This window comes from Rhynchophorus ferrugineus, unplaced genomic scaffold (assembly GCF_030347505.1).
Source record: "Rhynchophorus ferrugineus isolate W39M unplaced genomic scaffold, kcgeb_rfMv2 rfM1, whole genome shotgun sequence".
NCBI classification, from domain to species: domain Eukaryota; kingdom Metazoa; phylum Arthropoda; class Insecta; order Coleoptera; family Curculionidae; genus Rhynchophorus; species Rhynchophorus ferrugineus.
Genome location: NW_027472580.1, coordinates 71,086,907 through 71,105,878, shown reverse-complemented (window position 1 = coordinate 71,105,878; position 18,972 = coordinate 71,086,907). Strand labels below are relative to the sequence as shown.

The 18,972-nt window shown below is 30.8% G+C and overlaps 1 protein-coding gene and 1 long non-coding RNA gene across 2 annotated transcripts; one reads left to right on the top strand and one right to left on the bottom strand.

The window, feature by feature from the left end:
* Positions 1-2,837: 2,837 nt before the first annotated feature.
* On the bottom strand, positions 2,838-6,222 carry LOC143194146 (uncharacterized). Its single transcript, XR_013005198.1, has 2 exons — positions 6,089-6,222; positions 2,838-3,924 (listed from the first exon to the last, which is right to left on the bottom strand). It is a non-coding gene; the product is annotated as an uncharacterized LOC143194146 (long non-coding RNA).
* Positions 6,223-11,327: 5,105 nt separating this feature from the next.
* LOC143199584 (uncharacterized) lies at positions 11,328-14,661 on the top strand. Its single transcript, XM_076409509.1, has 3 exons — positions 11,328-11,486; positions 13,856-13,921; positions 13,984-14,661. The coding sequence occupies exons 1-3, from the start codon at positions 11,438-11,440 to the stop codon at positions 14,592-14,594; spliced, it is 726 nt and encodes a 241-aa protein (XP_076265624.1). The 5' UTR covers positions 11,328-11,437; the 3' UTR covers positions 14,595-14,661.
* Positions 14,662-18,972: the final 4,311 nt, after the last annotated feature.

Genomic DNA, 18,972 nt, shown 5'->3' with positions numbered 1-18,972 from the left:
TAACCTTCGCACTATTAAAGTGACACCAACTGTGCAATACCTTGATCAAGTATTTAATGTTCTGTTTTGATTAAGAATGTATGATTTGTTTGAAGATCCTGAAGGTTACCGACTTTGTGTTGAATATATCACATTTTATACCCCATTGCTCTCCATTGGGTATCTTGTACTGAGAAAGTAGGCGAGCTTAACTTTTCTTCTTGCAACCAGATTAGCAATTATTTCTAGGGCAGAAAGGACCTATCCAATGATGATTTTCTTGCCTGGGTACGCCCATAAATACCCCGAGGTTCACTCATGGCTTTCCAAAATCAATACACTTCTCGATTTATATCTGCTTATTTTTCACAATTGGAGATATTTCAAGAGGATGAAACGAAACGTTACGTTACGTACAATTACGAGGAATACTTTAATACCGTCTGGCATTTGGCGTCTGAACTTTTCCTATCTCAAGTGTTGTTCGAGCCCAGCCCATGAACATAAATATACACCAAATATATAAATTAATTAGAGAGTTAACTAATTTCTAAAATAGAAGAGGATGTGATTGTTCAGAGCTGTAATGTATAAATAAAATCTATATATATATATATATATATATATATATATATATATATATATATATATATATATATATATATATATATGTCCATTATCACATCAGCGAAAAAAACCGGGTTTGTTAAGTTTAAACATGGCTAAATACTGTTAATATCATCAACACGTTTTTATTTTTAATCAACAGTACGCAAACACGGCACCCAGTTTGAACAGAGCGTTCTCATAGTCAAATGTTCATGCAATATAAAACCAACACGTTTTTACACGAGTTCACTTTGTTAAAAGTTTAACATATATATACAGATTTAGGTTCGAGAGTTGACCGTAACGGGGCGAACCAAAAGCATATATAGACACCTTACAAGATGACCTCCGATATACGCGGTAACATTCGCGAAAATAGGAGATAATTGATTGATAAATATTCATAAAACGCATTAGGTTGAATTTTGTATGATTTTGAACTTTATTTTAATGTGATTATATATTATTATATCTTATTTATAGTGATCATTTAATTTAAGTGGTATATAAAATAGAATTATTAACATAGTTGTCATCCAGATTGTCAGCTTATAATAGTAATTTCCATACTTGAAAGTTTTGAATATAAAAGACTTTATGACATGGTGAATACATTAATAAGTATAAAACTGTTACTACAATTAGTAAATTAACTTTAGAGCACATTTGTTTGGGATGAGAATATTAAAGTTGCATATAAAATAATTTTTCAATTAAATAAATTATTAATTTAGGTTCTTATAATGCCAATAAAAACTTTTATGTATTATTTTGATTTAATTATATCATAATTAAGGATTAAGAATGTATTCATCCATAACTATTTAACTGATTAAAATATTTTAACCTAAATATGTCAAGGTATTTATTTTACAATATTTAGTAATTGTTATAATATATTAGGACTTACACAGTTTAAAAATATATTAAAATCATTTCATCGTTTGTTATATCATATTTATTTGTTATAAATTTTATGTATCTAAATTTGTGTCTGTCCAAATTGTTGACTATCCGAATTTAAACTATTGGTTGCCAATGTAAACTTCGCTAAATATAAGCCGTTCTAAAATTAATATTTTTTTTTTGTTTTAGAATGAATTACATTATTGTTAGTTGTTCATCTTTGATTTGAGATCTAGTCTGGTTTTAATATGTCAGCGCTTCTAACAATTTTTAAGTTTACATCATAATAGGTCTGAAGTAAAATGTTAGATTATTATATAATTATATATTACTCTGCTTAAAGGGACTCAATAGTGAAACCATCCATAGAGAATGAGCCAATTTTTTTCATAAACATTTATTTTAATGTACTTTTGTACAATGCCGTGAAATGTTTTTGGTCTCATATAGTAATTACAATTACGCATATTTATAAAGTTTTAGATTAGGCTATTAGTGAAAATTAAAAAGACAGACAATTGATAAGAAAAACCTATTTACCAAACGTTAAAAACGTTAGTAATCTCTGATCTGTTGATTAACTTTAATTGGCGAGATAAAGTCTTTTAACTTTTGGACTGAAATACGGCTAGATATCTCGCTTAAATTTTATACCATAAGTAATCTTTGTTTTCCTCTACTATATTAAACAACTAATAAACGACCAACGATTAATTTACATTACTGCAATAAATTGTAATGTTTTTTAAGCCTGCATAATTATATACAAATTATGATTTTTATTACCATAATATAATATACATATATAATACACGAAATATATGATTTATACTATCGATTAGCATCGGGAACTATCGACTGAAAACAGTCGAAACAGTCGATAGTCGCAAAACAGTCCAAACAGTCGATAGTCAACAAATTGGCGACTGAAAATAGTAATTACTATTTTCAGTCAAATGCTAGGTTCGACTGTTTTTTTTTTAAATTCGTGATGTCAGACGAATATGTACGAATCTTTTCTTGTATAAATTGTGAGAGAGGGAAGGTCGGAGATAATTGCTTGGGGCAGTTAATTTTATATGTGTTCATATTTTCCAACGGTAATATAAGCGATACGGAGATGTATAAATTCTTTCATGAACTAACTTGAAAAATGAGAAGGAAAAAATTAATTACTGAATACATTAAAATAATTATACATAACATGCAATTTATAATTTAATTTTAAACGAAGTAGAATTACTTTTATATTTGAATATTCCGTGGATCTGTAAAAAGGAATGGAATTTTTATATGGAATGTAATAATACCCGACAAATGTTTTATTGTATTTTAATGTGTTAATTGCTATTTTTAAATAATATACTATTATAAATATAGTCAATATAATAGAACTTAAACAAAACCTAAACACTAAAGATGTATAATAACCATAAATACTATATAAAAATTAGACATTTACATAATCAAAAAAAAGCTAATCCATGACATGATTAAAAATGATCTGGATAAAATGATTTTTGACAATAACCGAGAGGGTAATCGAAATATTATCTATAATATTGTACGTATAATCGTACCAAAATGCCATAATATTAATATACAATATATGGTTATTTACAAGCAAACTACCAAAACAATCATAAAACTACATATATTACATGTAAATCTATGTAAATATAAATTGATTACATTTTTGTCAAGGTCGCGGAGCAAGGACGATAGAGCCAGAACATTAAAAATCGGTCGAATAGAACAAACAAACAACATCCTACACTAATATAATTCGTGATTATTTTGGCATTTATCAATCGATCATTGATATGTCTCACTTGTAATGATTAAATTATTAATTAGATAAAGCTGTATAAAAATGTTATTCTATTGTGAACTATATAATAGAAACACGTTTATAGATAATTTATCGTTTAACTATAGTAATCGAGATAAGATGCTGAGAAATATAGTGAAGAAAAATATTAAATATTTGTATATACAAAGTGTTGAATATTTTGCATTATTTGCATCAGAATACTTTTATTTTGATTAAGAAATAATCGTGTTTATTCTGATGACATATGTCCTTTACGACTTCTTTTTTGTTACGAAGAAACCTAGCTACTAACCAAAGTAACTTTAATTATTTCTTATTAAAAAAGGAAACTCACTAATAGATGTTACGTTTAATGAAGCGTGAGTTCATTTTAATTAAATCGAAATTAAAGTTTAAATTTTAGTGAAATCGACGTTAAAGTCACAGGAGTGTCCTCCTACTGCTTCAAAATCACTTTATGTTTGTGACTGTAATTGTAATCATATCAGTCACGCTAGTAATCATGCTGGGTAGGGCCGGATGTCTCCCGGATGGTTTTTGGCCGGCCGGTAGATGAAATGGAAGGTCCAGACAAACCCTGACTGGTAAAACGGAATCTAAATTATAAACAATAAAAATCTAAATTAATTATTGCTACGAATTGTATTTCTTTATATTCGAAGGAAATTAACTAAATTTAAATAGAATCTTTTATCATTCTTTATCTCATCATGTCTAAATAGCACAAAAGTGTGAATACTAAGTAACAATTGGTGTTTTAAAAAATATAGATAGTAAAAAAATAAAAAGAGCGTTATTTTAGTTGTTATGTAGCCAGCAGCAGTCAAGTGCCAATTCATAATCTACACTGGTTAGTAGTAGAGTGCATAAGCTATTATAAGCAAAGAGTAAAAATTGAAATTTTGTTTCCCCTCAATTTATTATATCTGTAAATAATATAGACTTACTAGAATATACAAAAAAGTTTTTTAGTTAGCCATAACCCTCAAAAAATGCGTGTATAAATTTTACAGCCGTCGGATCATTAGTTGTGTAATAGCATTTTGAGTGAAGCAACATTTGTTATCGTAAAAAAAGGAATAAAAAGGAATTTCGCATGTTGATACAATATTGCTTTTTGAAGGGAAAAAATACAGTTGAAGCAAAAACTTGGCTTGATGCCGAGTTTTCGGACACTGCCCCAGGAAAATCAACCATCAAAGATTGGTATGCTAAGTTTAGACGTGGTAAAATGAGCAACGAAGACGGTGAAAGCAGTGGATGCCCTAAAGAGGTTGTTACTGATAAAAACGTTTAAAAAATCCACAAAATGATTTTGAATGACCGCAAATTGAAATTGAACGAAATAGCAGACGCTAAAGATATCAACTGAACGTAAACGTGTACATCATATAATTCACGAATATATGGGTGTGAGTAGGCTCTGTGCAAAGTAAGTGCCATACGAGCTCATTTTTGATCAAAAACAACGACGAGCTGATGATTTGGAGCAGTGTTTGAAGATGATCAAGCCTAATAAACTGGAGTTTTTACATTGATATGTGACAATGCATGAAACATGGCTTTTCTCCGTTTCAGTCTGAAGTCTAGTCGACAGTCATCGGAGTGGACTGCACAAGATGCACCCGCTCCAAAGCGTGCGGAAACGCAAAAGTTGGTTGGCAAGGTTATGGCGTCGGTATTTTGGGATGTTCATAGAAAAATTTTCATTGATAATCTTGGAAAAGGAAGGATAATCAACAGCGACTATTACATAGCGTTATTGGATAGTTCGAAGGACGAAATCGCAGAAAAATGGTCGCATTTGAAGAAAAAGAAAGTGCTGTTTCACTAAGACAATGCACCGTGTCACAATTCAGTGAAAACTATAGCAATAATTCATGAATTGGGTTTCGAATTGCTTCCTCAGACATCGTATTGTCTAGACCTGTTCCCAGCGACTATTTCCTGTTCTCAGATCTCAAAAGAATGCTCGCTGGGAAGACATTTTCGTTAAATGAAAGGTGATCACCGAAACTGAGACCTATTTTGAAGCAAAGAACAAATCGTACTACAAAAATGGTATCGAAAAGTTGGAGGGTCACATAATCACCCTTGAAGGGAATTATGTTCAATAAAAAAAAACAATTTTGCCAAAAAAATGTGTTTTACTGTGATAGACTGGGGAGTCGTGTCGTTTGCAGTCATTGAAAGAGGCGATTCTGCTTCGTTTTCAAAGTTTGCTACTGTATTATTATTAATTTCATTACTATAAAGCAGAAAATAAAAATCGTCAATTCAAAATTCAAATTAGTTTGCCAAATTAATGAAAAAATCATCATTTTATATTTGAAATTTAAAATGATGAATTTTACATAATTTTTTGATATTTTATATATATTTCTGTACGACACGCTTTACTGGCAATTGGAAAATTTTATTTTCAGTTAATACTTCTATATTATCTTGATAATTACATCGATAAAAATATAATGATCTATATATCATATTAATTTTCGTAATCCTGTCGATCATCGATGTGCCACACTCATACTCGTAACAATTACATTTTTAATTAAATAAATCTGTATAATAAAAATTATTGTTCTACTGTTTTATGAACACATCAATTATAATCAGATAATTTATTATTGAATTATAGCAATCGAGAGAAGAGATGGTGACAAACATATCGAAAAGAATTGAATATATAATATAAATCTTTTTGAGCATTTTACGTTTTCGGTATTAGAGTACATACATCCCAATTAATAACTAAACCTGTTTGTTCTGATGACATATGTCCTAGATAATTTATTTTGTGTTATAAAAAACCAGCTGAAAATATTGAACTAACACCAATTGTAAAAAAAAAGACTCACACACTTCACATATCAATGACGTTAAATGAAGCTTTAGTTGTTGAAAATGTTGATTAAATATAATACTAGTAAACGTCCACTTATCGAAATGTGGAGTGCAGGATACTGATGGCGATAAACATCTACTGCGCATGCGTTGATAGAATAGAATGAAACATTACTACAGAAGTCTACCAACATCACTTGACTAATTAAATGACGTATTATTTCGAAAAGACGACTAATAGCAAGTAAGAGACGCAAAATAATATCCTTGCATGACCGCACATTGCGATACATGTTGCAATGGCACACTATTGCAATTAAGTTCTACCACTTGTTCAGATCGATGATGCATGGCTTGACTGGCATAAAGCTCACCGTTCAATGATGAAAAATATTTTGGTTAATATATATTGTATCAATTTTTTCAAACCGAATTTCTTACTAAATACAAAAATGTTATTTTTATCGAGCCTTCCAGTTCCTCATTAGCTTGTTTTGTTTGCCTTAGTACCTATGAAATTAAAAATCCAATAAAAGAGTTATAAAAATAAAAGTACTAGCAATTATTTGTATTTATTCTTGATATTCTTATTGCATTAAATAAGCCGTGATAAAAATTATTGCTTTTCGTTGCACTTTTAATAGTTGAAAATCTAATTATTCAAAACTGTAAATGGCGTTTCGTTTTCTAGAATTATTATTTCAGTAATTACTATTTTCAGTCAAATACACGGCTCGACAGTTTTTTTCAATTCGTGATGTCAGACGAATATGTACAAATCCTTTCCTGTACAAATTGTGAGAGAGAAAAGCACGGAGATAATTGCTTGAAGCGAATACTATTATGATAATACAAACACGCAATTTATAATTTAATTTTAAACGAAGTAATTGAATTACTTTTATATTTTAATGTTCTGTGGATCTGTAAAATGGAATGGAATAATACCCCACTAATGTTTTATTGTATTTTATGTGTTAATTGCTATTTTTAGATAATATACTATAATAAATATAGACAATACAATAGAACTTAAACAAAACCTAAAAATTAAAGATGTACATAACCAAAATACTATAGAAAACTATATACTACTAGAAAAAAAAACTAATCCGTGACATAATTAAAAATTATCTAAATAAAGAGATAGAAATGCTTTATGTATTATTGAACGGAAACATTTTTAATAAAAATCGAGAGGGTAATCGAAATATAACCTATTATCGCCATAAAAACTGTTAAAATATTTTGCTGTTTATCGTTCCTAATTTAAATTTTTTACCCTATTATATTAACAATCTCAAAAAATGCAATACAAAAATGTTATAATACAATATACAATATTTTGTTATTTACAAGCAAACTAACAAAAAATCATAAAACTACATATATTACATATAAATTTATGTAACTATAAATTGGGTACATTTTTGTCAAGGTCGCAGCTAGGGCGTCGAATCAGTCGAATAAAACAAGTAGAACCAAAAATAGTAACTAAAAGTATATGACTGAAACAGTCGATAGTAAACAGTAACAAAATTCAGTCGAACCAAAAAGAGCGACTGAAACAGTCGATTGTAAAAAGTAGTCAATTACTTGACAGTCGATAATCAATTTCAGTCGATAGTTCCCAACACTAGTTTAAACGTTGAACCTAATTAACGAGATGAGAAAATCATGTTTATGACTTTTATTTCGGTTGGCGCTCTGCAGGTTATCATCTTGAAACCACTTCCATGTTTGCTCTACACTGAATATTCCAAATAACAGGAAACGGTATTTGGAATATTTGCCGACGACATAGTCATTATAGTAAAAGACAGTAATCAACAAAATCCACAAATCGGCTAGAAACTGGAATATATAGCTTATAAACTGGAAATTTGTCCAGGTGTCCTATTATATCACATGACGGATTCCCCATTCTTCGGGAAGAATTAGTGAAGCAACTCGGTGACGAGTCAAATTAGAAACATCATAGGAAGCAGAGCAGGTCAGACTCAAAATCAAATAACTTTACAGGTCAGTCAAAAAATACACCCAACTTGTCCTAAAATGAAACAGATTAGTTTATTAGGGAACTCTAAAATCTATTTGGTCTTATGAGATGCAAATATGGGATTGGAGAAAGTTCGTTTTTCTTTGATTAATTAGTAATGCTAACCAATGAAAGGATGACTTCGAATAAACTTTGTCTTAATGACTCATGAAGTTGCCCAAGATTTCGAACAATTTGACCCAATACGGTTATTGGACGTACAGAAAATCAGATTGAAGAAACCTAATAACATGAACTTGTACGCCGTATAAGTACTCTTTATTTTAGTTTAAGTAGTTTAATTTCATTTTAATTTGAGAAATTTAGATGTGTTTATCACACACTTGTCTTCCTTGTGTATCACTCAAGTGCTAGAGAGCAATAATAATCAATTCATTTGTAAATTAAGATGGTCTAAGTATATCTATTATAAGAAGTAATAAAAAAGCCACAACAACATATGCGATTGTGTCCTATTATCATGATTCTGACTGAAAACTTGGCTGAGGAATGATGTGATGAAACCTTTATCTTCATTTGTGAGGCGTTCCTGTGTTACGGTAACGTAAATTCAAGATGCAAAGTGGATTTTGTTTGTTTGTCCGTCTATTATTTCCAAACTGGTAAACAAAGTTTTTGGGCAAATAATGCAAAAATTCGTAAAGAAATTACAGATGAAGGCCAGATTACAGAATAAGAAAATAATTTTCCTTCAAGATAACATACTTACTCACACAGTTAAAAAAGTAGCTTACATTGTCGTCTTCGTCATACGTCTTCCAAAAATCATTACTATCAAAATCACTATCTCTCACTATATCTATAAAATATCAGTATCCATATATTGGACGAGAAAATGAGTTGTATACTGAAAAGTGACGTTCTAGTTGATTTTAGTTAAATTGAAATTGTTAACTACGGTTACAAACGCAGTGGTTAAAGCGACAAGACGGTCTTCATAATGCATCAATAATCGGGTGTTCGAATCCCTCAGGGCATGCATGTACTATATATGTGTTACTGCAATTGTACTCATATCAGTTACTCAAGTAATCAGGCTGGGTAGGGTCGGAAGTCTCCTGGGATGGTTTCTGATCGGTCGGTAGATGAAGCAGAAGATCCAAGATTGGTAAAACGAAAACTATATTATAAAAACAAAAAACTAAATTAATTGTTAGCAAGAATTGTATTACTTTATATTCAAAGGAAATGAATTATGTTTAAATGCAATAACTTATCGTTATTTATCTCATAATTTTTAAAAAGCGCAAAAGTGTGAATGCTGAGTAACACTTGTTGTTTCTCTTCAATATATCATATCTGCAAATAATTTAGTACTAGGAATATGCCAAAAAGTAGATTTATATCAGCCTCTTTTATGTATGTGATTTATGAGTAATTCTTGACTAGTCGTGTCGCCTTCAATCACTGAAAGAGGCGATTCTGCTTTCTTCTCATAGTATACTATTATATTATTCAATCCATTACTATAAATTGAAGTATAGGGAACAGTTCAGAATTGCATTTTCGTCATTTTATGATATTTTATATGTTTTTCTGTACGATACTCTTTTTAGGCAGTTGTATAATTTTATTGTCAGTTAATAGTTTTAGAATTCTTTGATAATTACGCCGATCAAAGTATAACAAATCATTTTGATATTCGTAATCCTGTTATTTGATCATCGATAAGGCATACTCATTCTCGTAATAATTGTATTATTAATTAAATAAATCTGTGAAATAAAATTATTGCTCTATTGTGATTAATAAAATTGAAACACATGATCAGATAATTTATTATTCAGTTATAGCAATTGAGATATGATATGGTGAGAAACATAACGAAAAAAAAAACATACATACCCATTTTTTAATAGTACACACATCCTAATTAATAACTAATCTTATTTGACCTGATAAATTACGTCTTAGAAAATTTATTTTGTACTGTTAGAACCTGCTAAAAGCATTGAATTAACTCCAATTGTAAAAATATCTTCGTGGATTATGGGACCATGGTATTCATGAACTGAAAAGTCCCGACCTTAACACACATATTGCGCTAGTTTTATTGGATTCACCGTTTTTGCAGTCCTTATTAACCTTCAAAATAAAGCTTTTAAAATATCTAATATTATTTCATGTAATTATCATTTTAATGAACTTTCTATTCTAAATCTTTTTGCCGGTGGTCTCAAAGACGACAACAATACAACGACAACAACCACTACAAGCCCGATAACAATCACCACAAGCCAGATAACAACCACCTACAGGCCAGACAGCAACCACTACAGGCCTACATTCACCGTTTTTGTAGTTAGTACTAACCTTCAAAATAAAATTTCATTATATTCTACTCATAAGTTTGTGAGTTATTGTGTTGAGTGACACTGATTTTGTTATTTTCAAAACAATAGATTAAAAACAATTTCGTGTTTTAATTTTACACTGTTTCTTGATGAGAAAATACCATTCAAGCGAAGCAATGGCTTGAAAAGTGTTATAAGGACACCGCTCCTTCGGAAACAACAATAAAATGTTGGACTTCAAACGTGGTAGTAGAGACACCGATCATGAACGCAGTGGACGTCCAAATGAGGCGGTAATACCAGAAATCATAAAAAAATTGTTTTCAACGATCGAAAAGGGAAGTTGTTAGCTAACATCGTAAAGATATAAGAAGAAAGTATTGGCTTTATATTGCACGCGCATTTGATTTTGAGAAAGCTCTGTTCAAAGTGGGTTCTCCTTTGCTCACTGTTGATCAAAAGCAACACGTGTTAATGATTCTGAGCAGTGTTTGGCAATGTTTAATTATAACAAACTGATATTCAGTCGATATGTGGCAAGGGATGAAACATGGATTCATTCAAAAAGGCGTTTATTTGTTACGCCCGGAACTTTTCAGGCCATGTGTTACATCTATTATCATCTCCTTTGTTAATAGCTCGGAAATATTTTGTAAGTTTATTGCAAATATTTTTTAAGATAATATCAACGACAAAGTGTACTTATATATATGTTTATAACACTTACTTAGTTATATCGAGCATTACTCAGTATTTATCTTTTTATCTGAACCAGATTTATCGTATCTGGAATAAAAACTTATAAATAGATCATTAAGCAATTTAATTTTTAAGAAGTGTGTCCACTGCGATCAATAAGCAGTTAGTTTAATTTGCCATTCTCAGTTTAAATTCTAGAATATAATAACAATGCTGATTAAATTGCTGATTGTGTCTTTATTAATTTTAATTAATGGCTGTAAGTAAAATAAAGTTTATTATTACAATGTTACAGTATAACTATGTCATTTAAATGAGGTTTTTTTTGCTAAATATTAGCTTATATTAATTATGTATAACTTAAATAATCTCTGTATTTTGCATAGTTATAAATAATAGATTTAATGGGTTTTAGTATCTTTATCTAAGCTTATTTGTAAATTTAAGACCTGTCTGTCATATGGTATTAATTATTGCCTCGAAAACTATATATAACTAAGTATAATTTGTTGGAAAACTACCTTAGTCTTTAACGGTAAGCTACTTTAAGAATTTTAAATATGTAGAAGTGAAATGAAAAGTTTGTAATCAAATTTCCAAATTATCTATGACAGCTTACCTCTTCCTCTGTTGAAAATTATTTGAAGGCGTGGGAAGTTGAAAGAATTAGTAGTTTAATTCACAGATATTACAAGGATTTTTTAAACTGTGTTAACCTGACGGAGAATGACATGTTTTTCGCTAAATTGTTGTATAATTAATATTTGCATTTATCCATTAATTTAAAAAGTTACAATATATATCTCAATATAGAGGTTATTTTTGGTGAAAAATTCTTTTACACCCTGAAGTAAAACGAAAAATTTTTAATTAAATTTTCAAATTATCTATGACAGCTTACAACTTACTTCTTACTTTTTTCTCTGTTGAAAATTAAATGAGGGCGTGGGAAGTGGAAACAATTAGTAGTTTAAGTCACCGATACTAGCGTAGCAATGGTTATTTTATTAAATGTGTTAACTTGATGGAGAATGATTTTTTTTGTAAATTGTTTTGTAATTAATTTATGTATTTAGTCATTGATTGAAAAAGTTACAATAGAAATATCAATTTAGAGGTTATCTTTCGTGAAAAATTCGTTTATAACCTGAAGTGAAATAAAAAGTTTATAACTAAATTTCCAGATAATCTATGACAGCTTACCTCTTATTTCCGGCTAAAATCTCTAAATCTCTAAGGCTAAGTATCTACAAAAGAACACAATTTTAGTTATCTTCATAAAAAGTAATGCGCTGCTCAGGCAGGTCAAGACTTATACCTCCGGGTAAGCAGTAGTCAGATGGTAAGAGGTCTGGAGAATACGGCGGGTGAGGTAGCAGTTTAATGTTTTCACCGGATTTACAATATATGTTCAAGCATTGGCTGGCTGAAGATTAACATTTTTGTACCTTTGCTCTCAATACGGCATTTTTTCGCGTAATGTTCCGATCAGGCACATTAATTGTAGTCGTTAAAATTGTCACTGATGGTTTTATCGATTGGTGCCTTCAAATCCTCGTCTTTAAATTTATTTTCGCTCCATGTCTTCGGTGTCTACTAACTACATTTACAACGTCGAAACATTACATTACAACGACGGTTCCAATAAGCTTCACACATCATTCGGTAACTTTCAACCAGCTTTTTCTTCAAATTGAAGTATTTTTTTAATAACATCTTTATTAGATACGTTTAATACAATCTAAATTTACAATTAATTTATTACTACTTTTTCTATGTACTTGGATTAATTAACAAGCAAGACGAGTGCGAGAAAATACGCCAGTATGTATTCCTCAATTATAAAATTATAATTATTTATTAATTATTAACTTATAGCTATAGTTTACACTAAATGTATACACTTTATATATGTTCGTATGGTTTTGTTCCCTTCAATCTCCTGACATCCTGCGCGCTGTCCAGCAGTTGTATTGCTTCCACGTATATATGATTTAGTAATCTTCTTTAGTGTTTCAAAGCGAAATCTTGGATAACTTCGCAAACCCATTTGATTTCCAGGTCATCGTGCAGTTCTTCGTTGGTTACATAGCGATAGGCATTGGTCATCAATAGAAGAACCTTGTTTTGACAGCATTTTATGACTAGTGGATTTGAATTTTTAGTGCAACCTCATATTTGCACCCCATAGGTCCAAATTGGCTTAATAATTGTATTATAAATCAACCCCTTTGATTTTAGATCAAGTTGGGAGTATCTTCCGACTAACCAGTATAGTTGTTTTATTTTGGTTCTATGTGTTTTGCTTTTTGTCTAACGTGATGCTTCCAATTTATAATTGAAGTAAAATAATAGACTTTTTACAAATGCTATTTACTGGGTACAAATTCAATAATTTTCAAAGCACTGAAAAAATATTGTTCACACTTTGACGAATTGACACATACTGAAGTGAGGTGTGCCAGTGACGCTTCAATATAAAGTTGAGTTACAAATGCATCAGATACGATTTCATAGATGTTGTAACATCATCTTCGTAAATGCTTTTAAATCAATTTATTGACCTGATATGTGCTCCAAACCGCCCTTTTATTTTCGACAGACAATATAATTTTATCTTATTTTCAGATGCATCAGGACGTGCCGAATATTGCCATTGTGAAAATGGATGTCTCTCAATTACCTACAAAATAGGTATGTATTAGAAGTGATGACAGTGAAAACACTGACAATAAAAACCGTTTATGTTCTTATAGGTGATGATCATAGGGCTATTGTAAAATGCGTGACCGCAGAAAACGAAACATGCGAATATTATAGTACCAACGATCCTAGTATCATTTCATGTAATTACCATAAGAATGAAATTTCTATTCCAAATCGTTTTGCCGACGAAATAAACTCTACAACCACGACAACAACCACTACAAGCCCGACAACAACCACTACAAGCACGACAACAACCACTACAAGCCCGACAACAACCACTACAAGCCCGACAACAACCACTACAAGCCCGACAACAACCACTACAAGCCCGACAACAACCACTACAAGCCCGACAACAACCACTAAAAGCCCGACAACAACCACTACAAGATCGACAACAACCACTACAAGCCCGACAACAACCACTACAAGCCGGACAACAACCACTACAAGCCGGACAACAACTGCTACAGGCCCGACAACAGTCACTACAAACCCGACAACAACCACTAAAAGCCCGACAACAATCACTACAAGCCGGACAATAACCACTACAATTAATCCAGCCACAACACCATCAACAGCCTACACCGTTTTATCATCACTAAGTGTAGTTTTAACTTGTGTGTTTTCAATTCTGTATATATATAGTTCTTAAACAAATGCTTAACTGTATTAACCTATTAAACGAGAATATAAAAAAATAAATAAGTTTTTAAGTTAAAGGTTTTATTATTATTAATTAATCGTATTTAAAACAATATCTATTTCACACATTTTCTATTAAGTACATGTTACATTTATATTATTCTAAAACGGTAGGTGTTCTATTAATCCTTTTAAATATTTGTAATTTCGGAAATGAATTAGTACAAACGTATACAAATATGACCATTTTTCATTCTTACCTTTGCTGTAGTTTTCAAATAAGTTCTATTTTCGAACTATTTGACATAAACATCCCTTTCTTTCATTGCAATCTGCAAAATTAGGACGATTAATTTATAGCATTTTATTAATAATGTATTCTTTACACACGTATTATACACGAAATATTTATTTGCTACTAATTTTCTTTATTAAGTAACAAATAATTATGTAACCTAATTGAAGAATTATACGAAAGTAATATTAAGCTAAAAAAATAAAAAACACCACCTAATGACAAATGTTGGAGGGTGATGCAAATGTTTGAGTTTGAGCAATGCTTAAAGCATACAGGAATAGGTGATGGTTAATATATAGTCTATCCAAAGTAACAGTGAATATAATAAATATAATCTTATAAGTGAACAGTAATAAATATAAAATAATAAGTCAAAAATAATAGATGGAGATTAAATTAATAGTAAATGATAATTAAAAAGAGAAAACTGGAATATTCTGTGAACAAACTCATTATTGAATGAAACACGGATTGGGCAGTACAAAGCACAGTGTAATAAACTGATTACGAAGAACGTAGTGACCCTGACAGTCGCGTCTTTAAAAATCAACTGTTATTAAGTTTTAGCATCTGTAGGATGTGTTAAGATATTACATATGGCAAATACGGCCCTCGAAAAAATATCAACAATGTCGCCATTTATGGCCATTATTTCTGTATTCGCAATTGTACAATTAAAAGAAGTGGCAATCCCGCCTAGTTTGTTTATCGTTCACGCCTTTTTTTAAACAGGCCCAAAACGGAACGCTTTATGATTTACTTGAATGGTACATGTCTTTGTCTGTGTTTTAGGGAAACATATGTTGAAGAAATGTAAACAAATTAAACTCGCTTTTACAGTAAATGTTTTATCAGTTATTTTGATATCTGTTTCTATTAAATTTACTTAGTTTAAAATAATAAAATTTGTTTTATTTAATTTATAATTTCTATCTTACGCTCCGAGTTAAAATTTAGCGCTACAATTGTACCTTGTCTATCCTATAATTGTATGCATGTTTTCAATAATATTACTAAATTTATTCAAGCGCCCGTATTATAACTGCTTTCTCGACTTTCTCCATAATCGTTAGCAACTCCATACGTTTTTCTATTTTTCGCATTTTCTCGATGCCAATCGATTTAGTAACCTGCACTGGTTACTACGTCACTCCGAAAATAATATATTATCTGTATGCGTAAACTAATAATATTTATTTTTAATATTATTTCTAATTTTGCATAAATATTAACGTCTTTTCAGCATATCCTTTGAATTTCTTAAGTATATTTAACGAAATCCCTTTTATCCACTAGAATATTTATAAAGTAGAATATAAAAATATAAACAGTCAGTAATGAAAATACTAGCGACTTAAAATAGTAATTACTATTTAGTCAAATGAAAGTTCCGTTTGCGTTTCTATTTCTAATTTTGAGAGAGGAAAGGACGAATTTAACGGAACGTTCATTTAAAATAATTTTAAATTGGCAAATGGCAATATGAAAAAAGAATAGAGTTATAATCCCAAACATCGTATTATCGTATTTTAATATTTGAAAAGTACGAATTAGTATAATAAAAGTAATAGGTTTGTTTTACAATTTTTTTTTCACGTACGTATTCCTACTCGAACTTTCTTTGAGAGAGAAAAGGAGATAATCGCTGTAATTTTTTACATTTAAAAGAAGTAAAGAAGAATGCAGTAATGACCACTAAATATTTGGTTCGCTTTTTCTGTAGAGGAGAGGTACGCTGTACATGCCATTGTTTTTGCTGGATTTGGGTTGGATATTGGAACCCGAGGTCGAACTGGAGACCGAGGTACGATACCTTCTGGAGCCAGGGGATAGGAACTTTTTCGATTTGTAGGCGATAGGCCGGAACTCCTTCTTACGATGGAACAGAATAGCCTGAATTTTGCTCGGGTTAATCTACAGTCGCCAGAGTTTGTATCACGCAATCGCTTGGTTGAGTTGGACCTGGAGTCTGTCGCGGATGGCGTCGGGAGTGTAACAGGTGGTGAAGAAAGCTGTATCATCTGTATAAAATGGTGTGTGTAAATGTTGGAAATCAGTGTGGAAATCAGCCAAATAAAGGTTCAACAGGGCTGGAGTTAGTGGTGCACCTTGCGGGTCTCCTGCGGAGATCTGTTTTCGAGAGGTGACTGCGTCATCGATCTTTACTTGAACGCATTTATCGTCCAAGTATGAATCAATCAGGGAGATTAGGTCATTCGGTAGACCTAGCTGGTTCGTTTTAAATACTAGACCATTGTGCCATACCTGATCGAAAGCTTTAGAGACATCTAGAAAGATGGCTCCAGCTTTGCGACTTTTTAAAAGAGCCTGGTAGATGGTTGCTGCGACGCGGGCAGCTTGATAAAGGCTTGAATATTTGGTTCGAAAACCGAATTGATCGTTTGGGATTATGCGGTATGCGCCAGTCAAGCTATTTAAAGAATTTGTATTTGGGATTGTTTCTGTTCATTGTAGTTTGGATTGAAACAGTTTCCAATCTGAAGTCTTCATGGGGTTGGAAGTGATGAAATTCAGAACAAAGTTGCCGATCATGAGGAGGATAGCCTGTGATCGGAATCGATACTTGTAAGTCGCAAGATCCATTCGCATTTGGAGAAATGAAGAAATCAATAACTGCTGGCCGTTTGGTGTTGTCGGGGGTATAATGATAACCGTGGCGCATCTATAGTAGTTCTTCTATAAACTGTGTGCTAATGGCGTTGAAGATAATATCCTTGATGATCTGAATATGTTTATCCTTTTCTATATATACGCCTTGTTGTTTACGAGAGTTGTGGTTAGAAGTCATTTTAGGTTAATTTTATATTTACATTTTGTTAAGATAATATAATTATTTATTATTTCACAAAGAAAATTAGCTGCAGTTAATGTGAAAATAAGTGTATAAGTTATGAATTATTAGTAAAATATTTTCATAATTCACACTAATTTTGTAGATTGCTGTAGAACAAAGGGTATACTTTAATGTTAAATAATAGAAAACAGCACCTATTTGAAGATTATAATAAAGGTAAGAATAAAAAATGGCCATATTTTTATACGTGATTTTTTATTTGTTATTATGCTCATATCTTCCTGATTTTACAGATAATTCAATAGATGAAAAAAGTATAATATTTATATGAAGTGTCATAAATTTTTAGGATAGTGTAAATATAACATGTACTTAAGAGAAAGTGGTTAGAATAATAAGTACATTACAAGATTCATGGCACTTCATTTAAACATTTAGCTTTTTCGTCTTTTGAATTATCTGTAAAATCAAAAAGATATGAGTATAATAACAAATAAACAAAAACGTATAGAAATATGACCATTTTTCATTTATGCCTTTATTATAAACTTTAAATAAGTTCTGTTTCCTATTATTTAACATGAAATTATACCCTTTGCGCCATATAAACCTACAAAATTAATGTAATAAAATGATAATATTTTACTAATGATTCATACCTTATGAACTTATTTTCACATTATGTGACGCTAATTTTCTTTATTAAATAATCAATAATTATATCACCTTAACAAAATGTAAATATAAAATTAATCTAAAAATGACATCTAACCACAAGTATTGTAAACAATAAGGCGTATATAGAAAAGTATGCGTAGCTATGAATTCTGTCAGGCTACATGCGCAAGTGCAGTTCTGGCCGATCAACACTTTGTGTAGTCCTTTTACTGTCGTCTGTAAAAAATAGTTAGTCACTAAATAGGCATAGTCACAATTAGTGCTATATACTGTCGACCCAAATACAACAAAAAGGCAGAACAATACCACGGTATCTTTAACACGCTGGGTAATAGATTCATTGCCGGAGGAGACTACAATGCAAAACATGTTATGTGGGGTTCTAGACTAATAACACCAATAGGTAGAGAAATGATCAAAGCAATGAAGGCACATAATTTACAGCATATTTCACTGGTGAGCCATCATATTGGCCGTGAGAATAAAATTCCCGATACCATAGACTTTTGTGTTACAAAAAATATTAATACCAAAATGTGCAAAGATGTATTATGCTTCGATCTATCATCTGATCACTCACCAGTATATCATATTATT